We start from the raw sequence: 16,664 nt of genomic DNA on the forward strand, positions 1-16,664 counted from the left end.
TTACAGTCTGATCTCTGGCCATCTTACACAACAGTCGTTTTGGCGGTATTATTGGTTGCAGCCATTGTCTGCCGCAGCTAATGTGCTGAATGAGAAAGGTATACACGTCATATAAGACACAACGTGAATGGCATAAATCAAAATATGTCACTGTATTCACTTAAACAGCTCTGATAACTCAAAATGCATGACATATAAAAAACACCATGGTGTTCCATGCATCGTTTGATGGGCACTGCATTTACAAACATGGAACCATAACTAGTTGGCGAAATTTCGACTAAGGTTGTCCACCATACCGAAATGTGTATGCGTATTTTACAAACATAGCACAATGAATGACATCATATCAATGGTAAGCTATGTCGCGAGTGCCAAGAGAATAATTGCACAAGTCACATGTTGCCATGGTCACTTTTTAGTTGGCAGAGGCCTGTGATAACGTGAGCGGTAGAAAATGACGTTCGCGCCAGAGCATGTACTTTGCTTTCTCAAATGAAACCTTAGTGAGGTGGTCAACTCGTGACTTGCGTTCTGTAATGGTGTCTAGAGTCGGCTAAATCTGTTGGCCATCAGCGTCTAATATTGACCAGTGCTTCCAAGTGTTGACAAGTCGTGTCCAGCTGTGGGCTATTGCTTGAACGTGAATGCTGGCCTTCTGAAACTTAAGCTCCCGTCATTCAGATTAATGCACCACGAAACTATATATTTGTCGCCTCAGCGCGTAGCTTCCTTTGGCTGCCATGGGCAACAAAAAAATAAGACATTCCTAGAACATATCGGCACGCTCAAGTATTTCCTTTCTGTGCTCTTCTCCAACGAACGCTCCCTGGATCCGACCATAATCTCCGGTGGCATCTTGTAATTATGCGCGGCCATCCCAAAAAGCATTGGCTCATCCGATTTTGCAGCTGAATAATTTATGCGCAAAATAAATAAATAAAACAGTGTAAATTTCCGATTTCTTAATCTCTTTGATCTACGTGAGGAGACGTTTTACGAGCAATGCTCGAGGGAATGTCACAAGTTCACTTGCGTGTCATTTGCATTACAGGATTGAAACAACCATGTATCTGTTTTTTCATCTAGATAATTCCTAATATATTTTCGAGAACTTGACATATTCTTGAAGCTTACTTCATATGATACGCTTCGTACATAACCTACAAGACAATGATTTATAGCATTCAGCGTATTTAGGCACAGCAAATGCTATTAGACTACTTCTGTGCTATAGTAAACAACAAGAATCTTGAGCGTATAGCTATCAGTTCTGATTCAACGAGTCATCGTTTATTTGCCCCGTAACGACTGTGTATGCTGGGACACACTGAAGACATTCTATTGCTAATTTTCACTGATTTTACACTAACATCTACAATGTCGCGAAAGGAATATTCAAAAAGTTGATTGTTGAATTTTATTGCAAGACAAAAGGTCAGCTTCGAAATCTACTTCAACCAAGCGGTGCAACTTCATTTTCGTTCTTTTTGATGAAAATCAAGCAGCAGCTATATTCACTTTAAAGGACTGACATCCAACCGTAACTCCTCCGTTCAGTATTGCAATCTGAATAGTGAGTGTTGTTGGCGCCGTCTGTAAAAGATAATTGACAGGTTAGTACAGCCAGGTACAAATGCAACACTAGAGTGTGACCTGAATGCACAACAATGTCATAAACCAAAATTTCATTCCTCTGTATGTTTGGTTTTGTTTTTTTTCTCTAGATTAGAAACCTTCATGCTTACAACGGCATTTTAATTCACTTGTTGAATATATATTATTCTTTGAAATTATGTCATATTCTCTAATTTCATTCATTGAAAGCCTAATATGATTACCGGACTTGGTGTTTTGGAAGCACCTGTGATTAATTTTGATATGGATTCCATAACGTTAATGGCAATCAAATTACACTACAATATTTGCCTCTTGCCATTATTAAAATGAGTCCGCCTAGCTTTCAGTCAGAACTGCGTCCTTGTGGTTTGCACAGCAACGCTATTTTAGCTTATATATATATACGAAATTTTTATGCTCTGTTACATCCTGAAAGTTTCATTTGTCACTAAATTCTCCAGGAATAACTAAAGTTTTTATGGGATGACTTTTAATGCGTCGCCCACCATATTGCTTAATTTTATTTACATGTGTTCTGTTTTTTGTTTGCAGACCCACTGCTTCATACTTAACGAAGACCTGCTTAGGCAGCTATGATGGACTCATTCCTTCACTATAGGTGTTTCATCGACAACATTCTTCGTCAAAATTGTGCTGGTCTTTGTGTTTTATGCAAAATATATGCTGTGTGTGCAACGGGATTGGTGATACACGAGAAACGAAACATTCATGTAGGCAGGTCATACTGTGTGCAATAAATCGTACAACTAAGTGTGTATACTAAGTGGATGCGGTTAACAGGCGCAAATAGCGAATTCGGTAGAAAGAAAATATGCGAAGTTAGGCAAAGTTGTAAAATAACATGAACGTAGAAAACGTTGTGGAGGAGGTGGTTGCCACTTGTACTTTAGCTTTGTTAGAGAAAATTTAAGACACACATTGACTAAGGCATAGACGTTCAGGTCCCTTCCGAACATAAACTTTCAAGAATGTGAGACATTGGTGCCTTGTTGACTAGAAAGGGTGATGGCATCTTGTCGGACAATAATCTGTCTTTCGAATGCGGAACATCTCTTAGTCGCACGATGTCACGAGGCGTGCGTCGGCATTGTCTAATTATCGCGATCACCAGCGTCATCGCTAGCTACAAGGGGTCCCCCCCTAGACCGGCTCACCTCATGGACTAACTCGCACATTTGCTCGTTTTTTTTTTTTCAGGCTCCGCTGTCTTGGGGGGGGGGACCCCTTGTAGCGGGCCATGACGCCGGTGATCGCGATAATTTTATTTGTGTGCGCATACCAATTCGTATGCCGAGGCGCACGGCGAAGACGCGGCCAACATGCCTCACGTTATCTCCGGAGGGCCGCGGAAGATACGCAGCCATCCCTTTTGGTTGTCGCTTTCGAAGCCTGTTTTTCTGGGAAAATAAAGTAGTCTTGTCCAAAACTTCAAGGAGTGTAGGCGCCTTCTTTTCTCGCCTCCGTGGGGCGAGTACGCTACTTCTACACCTCCACTGCACATGCTCGCGCCTCGCGTATTGTGCCGCATGCTTGTGTATCGTTGCAACTGTTTGCTCCCCCCTACCCCTTCTGTCACCTCCAGAGGCCGACGCAGATAGCATGTACTAGTAAAAACCAAATGGTCGAGCAGCGCAACCTTTTACTGGCCACCCCGTATATGTAGCCACTAGATCGCACATCAGCGTCGCACCACTCGTTGAAGGCAACGCTTATTTTTCATTCAGTAATTAAGAATAATAAACACTAAATAACAATTAGGCATTCTCAAACCATCCCTCGCTTCGAAAGGTCGATGCACTCAGCTTCTGCTAGTAAAAACCGACTGCCCGGCTGCACAACCTCTCATGAGCCACCACGAAGGGTGTGCACTGGATCGCACATCGGCGTCCCATACCCTCGTTGAAGGCAACGCTTATTAAAGGCAAAGCATTTCTTAAAGAACTTCGGCGATTTAGAGCGTATCTATCCATCTATCAATCTATCTATCTATCTATGCATCTATCTATCTATCTATCTATCTATCCGCCTACGACTTTTATTTCTCCTGGCCGTTTTATTAATGGTACCGATACCAAACTTGGTATGGCATAACATGATTGTATGAAGAACATATTTGACTACTTAAAACATCAAAATTATGAGATATATGAAAAGAATGTCATGATTTACATTTCAAGGTCCTGCAGCTCTTCCGGGGATTTCGTTCACATGGCATGTTGCAAAACTGGTATGGTATGGCATTATTGCATGGCAAACACAAGCGACCGAACCAAAGATGAAAATCATGACATGCTTGTCATGTAACAACATGACTACATTATGCACTCACGACCGTTTCGCAAGCGTCACATATACCAAATTTGATAATACAATACGCCAGTGGATGACGAAGGTATGTGACTACTCCAAACATGATAATCATAGGATGCGTGTCATGTAACAACATGACTACATGCTACGCTCATGATGCGCTCGCGGCTGTTTCGTTAGCTTCAGATGTACCAAACTCGGTATTAGGTGATGCGAATGGACGACATAAGTAAATGACGCATCCAAACATGATAATCACAACATGCATGCCATGTAACAACATGACCACATGCAACACTGATGATGCGCTCGCAGCCGTTTCGCTAGCTTCACATATGCCAAATTTGGTATTACGTGACGCCAATGGATGACGGAGGTATGTTACTGATGCAAACATGATAATCATGAAAGGCTTGTCATATGAGAACATTGCTACATGCCACAGTCAAGGCGCCAATGCATTTCAACGTGACGCGGTGCGCGTGCTCGCCAGCTCTGATTTCGTCGCATCACGCCGGCGTTGCCACGCCAGGCGCTGGTCCGGCCTTATACTCGCAGGCGCGCGCCGCACTGCGTTGCTTTGACGAATGCGCCTTTCAGCGCGTCCGGCGTCCCTCTGTCACGAAAAGAGGGAGATGTAGTGTTGTCTGGGTAATGCATTGGTGCGAAATGCAGCATGTCGCATTTCGCGCTGGGTATTGTGAGGCCGCGCCGACGGACGCTGGTCGCACCTGGCATCAGACTACAGAGTGCTCGCGTTCTGCAAACGTAGCGTCGCTGTGCCCAGCGTGGGCGCGTGTCAACGTTAAAATGGAGTGTATTGGGCCCTTCATAATGCACTAGCGGCTGTTTTGCTAGCTCAACATATACCAAATTTGGTGGTACGTGACGTCAATGATTGACAAAATATATGACTGGTGCAAACATGATAATCCTGACACGCATCTTATGTAAGAAGATGACAACATACCACGCTCATAGCGCGATCGTGGCCGTTTCACCAGCTCCACATATGCTAAATTAGGTATCACGTGACGTGGATAGATGACGAAGGTAAACAACACATCCAAACATTGTAATTAAGAGACGGAACTCATGTGCGGCATCATTTACCTCCACCTCGTAACGTCTTGCTTATTTTAAAGTGGCATTTCAACATTTCTCATTCGTGCTTCGCATGTTATCTATTGCTACAGTACATGGGATCTGCCTTTTTTTTCATTCATTGAGTAAGAATAGTGAAGTCAAAATAACAATTAAGCGTTCATTGATAACTTTGACATAGCAGAGGAACAAACCGCAATGTACTTACCCCGATAAGTAGCTGTATCGACGGGTCAAGATTTGCTGTTATCGACTGCTGAACAGTGATTGGATTTATGGGGCACTGGTTATTCCACGGCATACCAAACTCTTGTTCAAGGCTAGTTGTACCTCCGCATAGCTTGTACGTGCTGAATAAAGCCATTTTTTATTGAAAGGGTGAGTGGGCTCATATAAAATCATAAAGACTGTGCCAGTGTTTCTTAGGTACTGTTGCCAACAACTTACATGCGCGCTACTTCAGCGCACCAAGCCTGCAAGCAGGTTTCCAAGCGCAAAAGATATATTGAGGTGCCCAGTTTATGCACCATTAATAGCAATAAAAATCTAATAATTGTCACAGTGTACCATTTGGAATGACCGTGAGCCATCTTTACCACTCGCCTATTCAGGCAAGTTACTAGATCACTGCATAGTTCGCACAGTATTGTGCAATACGAGAGCGAGAAAGGGAAGCAAGTGTGAGGAGGAGGGGGACGAAGAATCAGAGAGAGTATAACGTAGCATTGAATGGTTTAGGAAGGAATAACTAAATAGAAATAAATGCTGAAAGACAGAAAGTAAGAATAGTGAGAGACATATTAAGACAAAGAAAAACAAAGCCAGCATTGTGAGCAGATACCACACCCCCTGGATAAGCCGGACATGCCCAATAGCTAAGTTACGCTCCCCAACAGAGACATCTAGAGCAACCTCCGCTTCATTAAAGACGATAGTCTTTCTTGGGGACCTTCGACAACAAAATTTTGGTCTGTCTCTCTGTACATTTGTCTGTTTGTCCACCCTAACGATACCTCAAACGGCATCGAACGGCCAACCCCATTCGCAGCACCCACAAATATTGCTCAAGGTTTAGCGTTCATAGTTGTTTGATTATCAATTAAAAAGCAATTGTTGCGCATAACTGAGGCGCCATGACAACACTTCGAAGTTTTGTATGTCTGCATTTATACTAGAAGAGGCACACACAAGAACTCTAAGAAATTAGCGTTTATCGCGCTGCGTTGACAGTGCAACGCGATGCTTAAGAAGGGGTTTCCAATGCTTTGCTACGACGTCACGGTGGTGGCACCTGGCCGTCACTTTGCGTTCTACACCTTATCACCTCCGAGACTGGCGCGCATCTTTCTCCACGGGATGCACGCCTTCTTTTTCGAAGATAACTGCCAGATGGAGCTTGTGTCTAGCATGCCTTAGAGTTACTATATATGCTACCTTTAGGTAGCAGAGTTGCGCCAAGATACGCCATCTTGGGTTCCAATGTCTTGCGGAAAGCCACTCACCACCCACGTAGAAGCAACGCTCGCGCTTCAGAGTGATACATAGTGCCTCAATATTCAGGGATTCTGGTAAAAGCTTTGCTTTATTTATTTTTTTGCTTTCTTTAATTTTTTTAAAGTATGAGAGAAACTCGGTTGCTATGGTCACACCTAGAAGCCTTGATTTGATGCTTACATTCTTGGTATGTAATAATAAAGCAAAGTGCGTAGCTCGTTGAACCAGTGAGATACATATTTGTGGTTGGTTACACTAGCTTCGCCTTTTCCGCTGTTTTTCCCATTCGCAACAATAAAATTAATTTTGCACTTTTGAATGCAGTCAAACCAGTTAAGGCAGAAATGTTGTCATCATGTCGGACTCATTCGGAAACTGCGTGAGGGAGCCAGGTGTAGTTGTATCGCCTTCAACTGAATCGAGCTGAACAGCGATCGAGAGTGCCCATGCAACGCCCATATTACGCGCGGCTCTCTATTGCGCTCCTATTACAATCGCGGCTCACGGCAGCTGATGTGAAACGACAGCCGATGTCAACCACACTTGATCTGCCCGGAATCATCCTAGCGTTGGCTTCTCCGCAGTGCATTTTAACCACTTATGACCACGTGATGGCGCTCGGTGAATAGGGGCGCTGAATTTCCGTAGGCGGAGCGAACGGCGCCCGGAAAACAGTGGCGCAACTCTGCTACCGAAAGGTAGCATATACAGTAACTCTAACATGCCTCGATGCGCTCGTTCACCTCCGCTAGAAGCTCGCGGCACTCTGACGCAGCATCTCCAGAATACTCTTCACCGATTTTCTTGTGCAGAACATCAAATAAACGTTTTGTTCACTCTCTCCAGACGCAAGACTATCATCTTTAGACTACACTTGCGGTGTATATGCAGATTTGGAACCAATTTTATCCTCGATATCTTGGAGTGGCACCGTCTCACGCGTGACTGACGTCAGCGCGGGGTCCCCGCTTTCAACAGTGCTACAGCAGCCGCTACTCCTATGCGCGGATTGGCTGGTTCTGGCGGAAACTTAGTCAAACGAACAGCCTCGTGAGGGTAAATACCAACCAATGCTTTTGAGTGCAGTTATGAGCTTGTTTTAGTTGCGGCCCAATCGACAAGGCCAAGAAATTTTGCAGATGGCTGGCGAGTTTTCTTGCTCGTCATCTGCAATTCTCATCATGGTATACAAACTGTTCGAATGTTTCCTTCCACGTTTCAATAAGCGTACCTTTCTTCAGCATCTACAAGTATACGTGGATACAGCTTGCGAAACGCCCTTTGAGCATGTGCACTCCACAGCAACAGCAGGTTTCCATTAGGAGTTTATGTCAAGCAGTGTGCTCTGAACATGCCTGTCTTGATCAGTGAACTACGTATATGTAGAGACATAGTTTCAGATATCTTGCGCCCTTTGGGGGCCACGTCTTCGGCTCTCTGTCCAGGGGCCTAGTGATAGGTTTCGTGACGGCACTGCACCTGCTATAATTCGCCTACGCTTGTAGCCTCCTAGCAATAAATGACTGAAACACTGGCGAGTGGCTCAAACATGGTAACAAGCTTTACAGAAGAATGGCGCGTACGGCGGATATAGCAGAACTCACTGTCAGCGAAGTGCTTGCTTCACACAGTCGATGAAGGCGTCGGGTGCTTTCCCTTTTCGAGTTTGACTATCCACTGCTTCCCCAGCTTGGGTCGTTAGGATAGTTTTGAAAGATAACACCCTTTTCACGGGTGAGTGATCACATAGAGGCACAGACCAGTACCTCACCATTGCACGGCACTCGCCGCGGATGCAAGCGGCCGAAGTTCTAAGAAAGAAAGCGTTGTGATTTTCAAATGAGCATTAAAAGCGGTGTCCCATGCTTGTCAGAGCAGCGTCGGTAGCCACTACATACAAGATAACTAACTGAACTGCTTCTCTGTCGAGGTTTACCACGATGGTAGTTTCTGTACGGCGCCGTGCCTCGAAAGCACGTGAATCCCTCGCTAACGTCATACAGGCGCGGTGTGCGCTGCAGGCGGGACACAAGGAAGGAAAGCAACTGTGCACTCGTCTTTCTAGTTTCCTTCATCCTTGTGTCCCGTCTGCTGCGCAGTTTGCTGGAAGATAGAAAATGATATTTTGATGTTCAATATGTCTTTGTCGCGACGGTGTATTCACAATATGCTCTCTATAACGTAAACACGAGCGTCTGGCTTGTCAACAATGATTAGGCATTCATGGTGGCACGGCTTAGCGTAGCAGAGTGAAGACCGTTATTCTGCACACTGCTGGTTCATGAAATGGCAATTCGTGGCTCTACGCCTCTCTTTGCAGGATAATTATGATGGTCATGCACTATGCCGCGATGCGTGGTGAAGGCAGCTAGCCCAAATTAACAATGTTCGCACCGAAGTGTCTTTTTGGCTGGGCAAAAGAACTCTGGCGAAGTCCGTTTAATTTTTAGTGCAATTGGCTGCATTGGTCGACGTTGCGCGAAAGTACGGAAAACAATCAAGAATGGGGAAGGGGAGGGCGGTAGCCCTATCGGCACCCTCTCACCTTTATCTGGCTGCGCCACGGCATGGGGCGCCTTATGAAAGTGCGTATTAACGAGACAGCAAGTGGTCTACAACAAGAAACGCCCGGTCTTTCATTTATCCTTCTCTAACAACTGAAGCTTGAACCGTATTTTTTACGTTATTTTGTTGTAAAGAAACTCTATTTTTGCGTTTTTGAATATCCTAATAGCGCATAATTTTCCAGTGTACCTGTTATAAGCTTATGCGTAGGGTAGAAGAGTATATATTGGAGCTATTTGGAAAAAGACACAGAGAAGTTGGTGTATGTGGGCTACTCCTCAAGACTATGATTTCCTGCTAGCGCAAGTATTCTACGTCGGTGGGCAAACCGGAAGCCTTCCAGGACATGAGCCTGTAAAAAGTAAAACCGTGAGTGCATGCAGTGGTCTAAATTACTGACACTATACTGTGATTCTGTACAGTGTATATGTAGACGGAAAAATTTTTTAACGCAGAAATAATTGCTATAGAAGCATATTTCCAGACTACACAAGCTAACAGCATTTGTAGGTTAAAAAGACGAGTGTGCAAATGTCATCCAATTGTATGCGCATGTCATGTGGTCAGAACGGACAAAGCAAGAGCAAAAACATTGGTTCCAATTCTGCATGTTAAACCGCAAATGTAGTCGAAAGACGATAGTCTTGCGTCTGGAAAGAGTGAACAAAACGTTTAATTGATGTTCTGCTCAAGAAAATCGGTAAAGGATATTCTGGAGGTGCTGCGTTAGAGCGCCTCTAGCGTGTAGCGGAGGTGAACGAGCGCATCGAGGCACGTCAGACAAAACCACCATCTGGCAGTTATCTTCGAAAAAGAAGGCGTGCAGACCGCGCAGAAAGATGCGCACCAGACTCGGAGGTGATAAGATGTAGAACGCAAAACGACGGGCAGGTGCCACCACCGTGACGTCGTAGCAAAGCGTTAGAAACACCTTTTTGAGCATCGCGTTGCACTGTCAGCGCAGCGCGATAAACGCTAACTTCCTTAGTGTTTCTTGTGTGTGCCTCTTCCATTATGAAGGCAGTCATACAAAACTTCGAGGTGTTGTTATGGCGCCTCAGATATGCGCAATAATTGCTTTTTTTTTATTTTACAATCGCACAACTATGCACGCTAAACTTTGAGTAATATTGGTGGGCGGTGCGAATGGGATTGGCTTTTTGCTGCCGTTTGAGATATCGTTAGGGCGGACATACAGCCAAGTGTACAGACAGACAGATCAAAATTTTTTCATCGAAGGTCTCCAAGAAAGACTATCGTCTTTAAAAGTCGCGCTATATGTGAGGAATTGCTCTTGGCAGAACGTAAATAAATGTGTACGGAAGATGTAACTTTGGTAGAAGACTTGTTGTAAACATCTTCAGCATGGATCAGTGAATTATCTGCATAAGCATAGAGGAAATTACCTAAACGCATCGGTGCAACTGCAATAGTCATTGCTAGTTTGACGCCACCTCACGGGGAGTACTCCTTTCAGTGTGTCATTGGGGTAGTATTAACTAACCTGTATCTTTAAGATCCTAACTACACACTCCTCAATGCTGTGAGCTAAGGGGCAACAAGAGAGAATAATATTTTTAAGAACCACGAACTGCTGGGCGAGGTCATAGTTCATTTTAATTGTGTGCGCGAAAAGATTTAAAGCACAAAAGGAAAACACAAGGACACAGCACACTGCCCAGGTGTCTCACTTTTGTACTTAAATTTTTTTCGCGCAATCAGTTAAGATGAAATATTTTTCACCTGTATATTTAGTAAGTATTGTAACATATCTTGTGGAATTCATATCCAACCACATTGAAAATGCCGGCATTCAGCGCGAAAATGGCATCCGCTAATGTCATCTCTTTAACAGTATTTCAAAACGGAGCATTCTCTAGGTGAACAATAATAATAATATTGTATAATTAACAATCAAAGGGTACTTACCATGAACCAACATTGTTGATGCATGGAACTGTGGAACCACTGCTTGTTTTAATCGTTATCTTCAGGGTTGGGCTCGATGCTAGTTGCGTGGTGATGATCATAGAAAAATTCACTTTCATAGTTTTCCCAATCTGAGCGTCCGTTATGCTTACGCCGCTAAGCTTGACGCTCTGGGCACCTGAATGGGAGGGGAGAATATTGTGGTGCATATCAGGGTACATATAGTTCTTCATTCCTACATGAAGTTTCATGTGCCTCTACGATAAATAAATACAGTTTTATTCAAGGCGGATAAGTTTGATGGTTTTGATTTGTGGGGTTTGACGTCGCAAAACCACGCTATGATTATGAGAGACGCCGTAGTGGAGGGCTCCGGAAAGTTCTACCACCTGGGGTTCTTTAACGTGCACCCAAATCTGAGCACAAGGACCTACAACACTTCCGCCTCCATTGGAAACGCAGCCGCCGCAGCCGTGATTCGATCCCGCGACCTGCGGGTCAGCAACCGAGTACCTGAGCAACTAGATAACCTGAGCAACCAGGCGGATAAGTTTGTTTCTTACTTCCTACATGGTTAGTCATTCATATGCTTTTCACCCCTTCAATTCACACAAAGGTGTCCTGGAGACAAGGACACAAGGTGTATGTGTTTTCCCAAACGGTAACCTAGCACCTGAGCGGACACTCAAGCAGGAAAAAACAGCAATATCAATATAGAGCTTCGCGTCTTCATAATGTCTAACGCAAACCATGCCAGAGTGTCTGGCATTTGGTAGGCTTGAGCACGAAAACTAGAACAGCGGCGTTCATTTTCGAGCACAGCTACTATCGGTAATACTCAAATTTTGACTGCCACATGGACACGTGTGAAGGCGGCCGCGCCTCACCGCAGATCAGTGGATCGGTGAACGATGATCTGTTCATTGTATTAGCGTATTAGTGCCAGCGTGTATCACTGTATTGTAACTTTCCATCTACCGACCACAAGTTCGGACTCTTAAACAATTTCTTCTTGGACATACAGTCTACTGCCTTCGTCAACGTCACGATCACGTTACAATACATACAAACGCTGTTTGATACACCTTGAACAATATGTATTGCATTACTATTAAGAAGAAAACTCGGGAAACAATGAAGTATTCTTCTTTAATATGGGTCTTATAAAGCGCGAACGGCAACAAGCCTTAGCAGTAATATAATGAGCATACTCTATTTGTTCTAGTAACAAGCGCTCATATCCATTTTGGTAGCAGTGTGCATATCCATGCCTGTCCATGGTGATGGCTGCACGAAGAACGCTATTTTATTTGAAATGCTTGCCACTGATCACCTTTTTCTTTCAATGATGAGAGTACGTCTGACCAAGAATCTTGAAGTACAATAAAAAACATAATAGTTCAGAACAATCACTTACGTAACTAGCATTCCTTGAGAAGCTTCCTGTATACACAAGGGTAATGTAAAACTGCTCCGTAAATTTCGAATGGTATGCTGGGTATTACATTCAGAAACCACTGTTTGATTAAGAGAGATGCCTTAGTGAAGTGCTTCAGACATTTGGAGTGTTTTGTGTTTCTTAACGTGCGCTGACATCGAAATGCGACCACCGCCACTAAGATTGAACACGTGACTTTCTAGGCCATGAACCATAACAACTGTACCACCGAGGCAGATGTACTGAACAATTAGTCACTATTTCTACGTCGCAGTGTAGGGCCACACTGCTCACAGCGCCTTTGTAGACTGCCAAGTATCGCTCATCTACACGTACATTGCCTAAAGGAAACTAGTAACTGTAGGCCCCAACCATCATACCCTGTGAATATTAGGCACTGCGAAAATAACTTTGTTTTCGGGGCGAAGCTCCTTACGCTGGGGCTCAGTAACACCTCCATAGCCACCCCTTACTTTTCACGGTGTTCACTTGATGGCACTGCGCCGTTGCAGTACGTGAGTGATAACTAAGCGGCGTGGAGACAGACAGACAGATAGACAGACAGACAGACAGACAGACAGACGAACGGACTGAGCTTCACACCATTCATCATCAGTCACTACGTAGATATGCTGTGAATTTTTGGGTTCGCATAATGGAGACACGTCCGAGTAAGAACGATGGTTCACACACTCTTGAACTCTAAGAGGCCCTGCTCAGCAGCCTATACCCGAGCGTTTGGCAAAACACAAACAGTCACATCCTTGCTGCTGCTATGTCTCAAGAAATTCCAGCCAAAGGTTGGGGGCGACTGGATATGCATTGCGTGATTGACCGATTATTTTTAATAAAAATTTTTTCTCTCTCTCTCTGTCTTCCTCTCTATCAACAACTCATAAGGTTCAATAAGCAGATATGGCACGTTGCTTTCTATGACGTGATTTATGTTTTGTTAAAAACCGTCTCAGATTCCCCACGCGAAATGCGCTTAGAATCAACCACTCTGTAAACTGTAGATCTTGTACATGTATTTTTTTGCTGATTAATGTTCATCTCGGGAAATATTTCTGAGCCCGGCAAACTTCGTCAACTTGGTGCATCAGTCATTACAAACTTAAAGTTTAAGTATTGTTCACTGACTGCACTTGCGACAAAACATCACGTTTCCAATGAACAGATAAAGCTCTTAATTCTCTAAAATCTTTTAACTTCTAAACGGCCATGATGAAACACGCCTACGTAAAAGCGGAAAAGGCTAAAGGTTAAAGTCTCGTTTTTCTTTAGTTACAACTTTAATGAAAATCAACAAACAGTTAGGTTAAAATTGATAGGGTGGAGGCTATTTGTATTTTTCTGGCTGTATTTAATTGGTATATAGATATACAGAAAAAAGGAACAAAAAAATAACATCCGGCTGGCAGAGACCTTACCTGCAAACTCTAGTTAACACGTCGGGTAATCTACCCACTTGGCTGCAGTGGCATTAATCAACTCGTTCAATTTCAATACCTGTGCTTACAAACCTTCGCCGTCACTCATAGTTATAACGCCGAGTGTAGAACAATCTTTTTGTCGGCTGGTACTACGTAGGCCATAAACTCTATACATGCTGGCCACAGCCTAATAAGCCCTCACACATTATCTGAAGACTTCCATCCTGCATAAATGAGACCAGGAATTTGTCTGGCCGTTCGGGCACAAATAGCAATATTTGTTAGCTTACGAGCTTCGTGAAACCTTATCTCGAATTATCGAGTTTTAACCCCAGTGATAAATGTTATTTTATTAACACGCTTCTAGTCGTTGCAGTTATGTCCTCTAGCCTGCTCTTAGAGGTTGTTTGCTAGTTTCACTTTCAGTAAAATTTAGCCTATACTTAAAGATACTGATCTCATACTGCAATTTAGATATACGCAGAACGGCATGTTACCTAATACTGACTCTTATCAGTGTCACAACAAGTTATACAAGTTTAAAAGCTGAATATAGCAATGAGGGGTGCATGTGCACACCTTAGTATACTACTATACTCACTGGAACATGATGTTAGCGTAGGCGACTGTACTGAAGCTGCGACCAAGTTAGAGCACACTAGCGCGATGGATAACACAAAGAACAACATAGTCGGCTTTCTATCAGCAAGCACTGCTTTGCTTAAAAGCCGAGAAAACACGCAAACACTTTCAGTTCTCAGTAAAGTTGGTATTTGAGTGGTTAATTTATACCTGTGCTGTAGAATATTAATAGGCAACAAAAGCTACACGTGCAAGAGCAGCGGCGAGTATTGACTCGTTCATTTTCCGGTCTCTTGCACTTTCCCGGCACATGAGAATAATTTTTCACTTAACTATCACCAAATAGAACACGAAGTTTACAATGTGCAGTGACGTGTCTCGACGAAATGGCTTGAAAATGCATCCGGCCTCGTGTGTGCTGTCGCCATTAAAAGTTCGATAGACTCCAGAAAAAGCTTTAATATTCACCTACAATGAAATAGTGTTTCTGTCTACCTGTTAGTCGAGTCTTGTCACTGTTCCTGTGACAAAATATATCCAATTTATATATATATATATATATATATATATATATATATATATATATATATATATATATATAGCTAAATCATCAGTATTTCTACATGATCCGCCAATGTTACCTCAATACGAAGGCACAACATAATAAAATAACTGACGCGACCCTTCAGCATTCGATATTGTTATCTATATACAATTCTTGAATGAACATCTTTTCAACTATGGCAAAGTTTCTCCTGGGCTTGGGGTCACAATTCATAAGTTTTATTGCCTGAATGCGTAACCTTCTTGATTGTTTTGCTGTGAATCACTACTAAACACTTAAGCAGCTTGGTTGAATAGTATGATTGCTGTGATGGAAGCCAAATTTGTAATCATGTACAAAACATCATAAATACCACAGGAACGGTAATAATGAACGGCATAATAAAAAAATTGTAGTATCAAAGGTTATACGTCCCAAGATTAAGATATCAATACGAGCCACGTTGTAGTGGAAGGATCCAGAAGTTTCGACTATCTGGTGTTCTCTAACGTGCATTGACATCACACGTAATACGGTCCTCTACCATTTTGCTTCGATCAAACTGTGACCGCCGCGAGCGCGATCAAACCCGTGACCTTCAGTCAGCAGCCGAGCACCTTATCCACCACTGCAAAGAGGCGGACAGGCAAAATATCGGAAAAAAACACAGAGGATGCAGGAGTTCCAAGATAATAAAAAGGATTCTGTCTGAGCAATGAGAAAATTGTTCTTGTGCTAACTTCAAATCTACATTGAATCGAGTTCTCAATCCGACAGACAACTAAGTGGGTAACCCCATCGGCTGCTATAGTTTGTAGTTCGTCACACAAATATTTCCAGATAAGCCATGTCATCAACTTTTCAGCGTCAGTACTTATGGCCTTCTATATATTAGTTATGTATGTATCTGAATAGCTACCCATCTCTAGACTAATAGTGCCAATAAAAGCCAGATCGGCACTGGTTTTTCCATGCAAGCTTCATGACGCATATCTAAATTCTACCTGAAAGTTCAGGTAAGTGCACACTATATTCATCGTTGTTCATTCTTTATATCTAGCTCCACTGCGGTAGTCTATGGCTAAGGTACTCGGCTGCTGACCTGCAGGTCGGGAGATTAAATCGCGGCTGTGGCGGCTGCATTTCCTATGGAGGCGGAAATGTCGTAAGCCCGTGAGCTAAGATTTCGGAGCACGTTAATGAACCCCAGGTGGTCAAAATTTTTCGGAGCCCCCCACTACTGCGTCTCTCATAATCAAATGGTGGCTTTGGGACGTTAAACCCCACAAATAAATCAATCAATCTTTTACTTAGAGTAAGTGATCAACTGTTATAAATTTAATTTTGTGCGCATCAAATGTCATGCGTTGCTTTTTCTTGGGTGATACAAGCAACAGAGTGTGGTCATAAACGTTATGCTGGAAGTCAGCACTTGTATTTTGTCTCCTGCTTTGATGTTCTCGTTAATCCAGCGCAATCTTTTCTCCTCATCAATGTGTACCAACGAGCAAAACGTTCAACAGCAATTGTGAGGTTTCTTACTGATATCAAGCACTGTCTTGTTATCGCATGTAGGTCAAGACACTGAAAAGTTCATGAACATAACTTTTTTCAATTTGTTCGT

At 43.2% G+C, this 16,664-nt stretch overlaps 1 protein-coding gene across 1 annotated transcript; it reads right to left on the reverse strand.

The window, feature by feature from the left end:
* Positions 1-1,392: 1,392 nt before the first annotated feature.
* LOC119183988 (uncharacterized) lies at positions 1,393-14,661 on the reverse strand. Its single transcript, XM_037433831.2, has 4 exons — positions 14,516-14,661; positions 11,044-11,221; positions 5,264-5,405; positions 1,393-1,596 (listed from the first exon to the last, which is right to left on the reverse strand). The coding sequence occupies exons 1-4, from the start codon at positions 14,601-14,603 to the stop codon at positions 1,501-1,503; spliced, it is 504 nt and encodes a 167-aa protein (XP_037289728.1). The 5' UTR covers positions 14,604-14,661; the 3' UTR covers positions 1,393-1,500.
* Positions 14,662-16,664: the final 2,003 nt, after the last annotated feature.

Source organism: Rhipicephalus microplus, unplaced genomic scaffold, assembly GCF_043290135.1.
Source record: "Rhipicephalus microplus isolate Deutch F79 unplaced genomic scaffold, USDA_Rmic scaffold_15, whole genome shotgun sequence".
Classification (NCBI taxonomy): Eukaryota; Metazoa; Arthropoda; class Arachnida; order Ixodida; family Ixodidae; genus Rhipicephalus; species Rhipicephalus microplus.

Bases quoted from the DNA above. Each gene is read 5' to 3' on its own strand.
- LOC119183988 (XM_037433831.2), bottom strand. From the start codon at position 14,603: ATGTTGTTCTTTGTGTTATCCATCGCGCTAGTGTGCTCTAACTTGGTC. The intron at 5,406-11,043 runs GTAAGTACCCTT...GGCTTTATTCAG, and splicing joins ATCAACAATGTTGGTTCATG to CACGTACAAGCTATGCGGAG. The intron at 1,597-5,263 runs GTAAGTACATTG...TATCTTTTACAG, and splicing joins CGATACAGCTACTTATCGGG to ACGGCGCCAACAACACTCAC.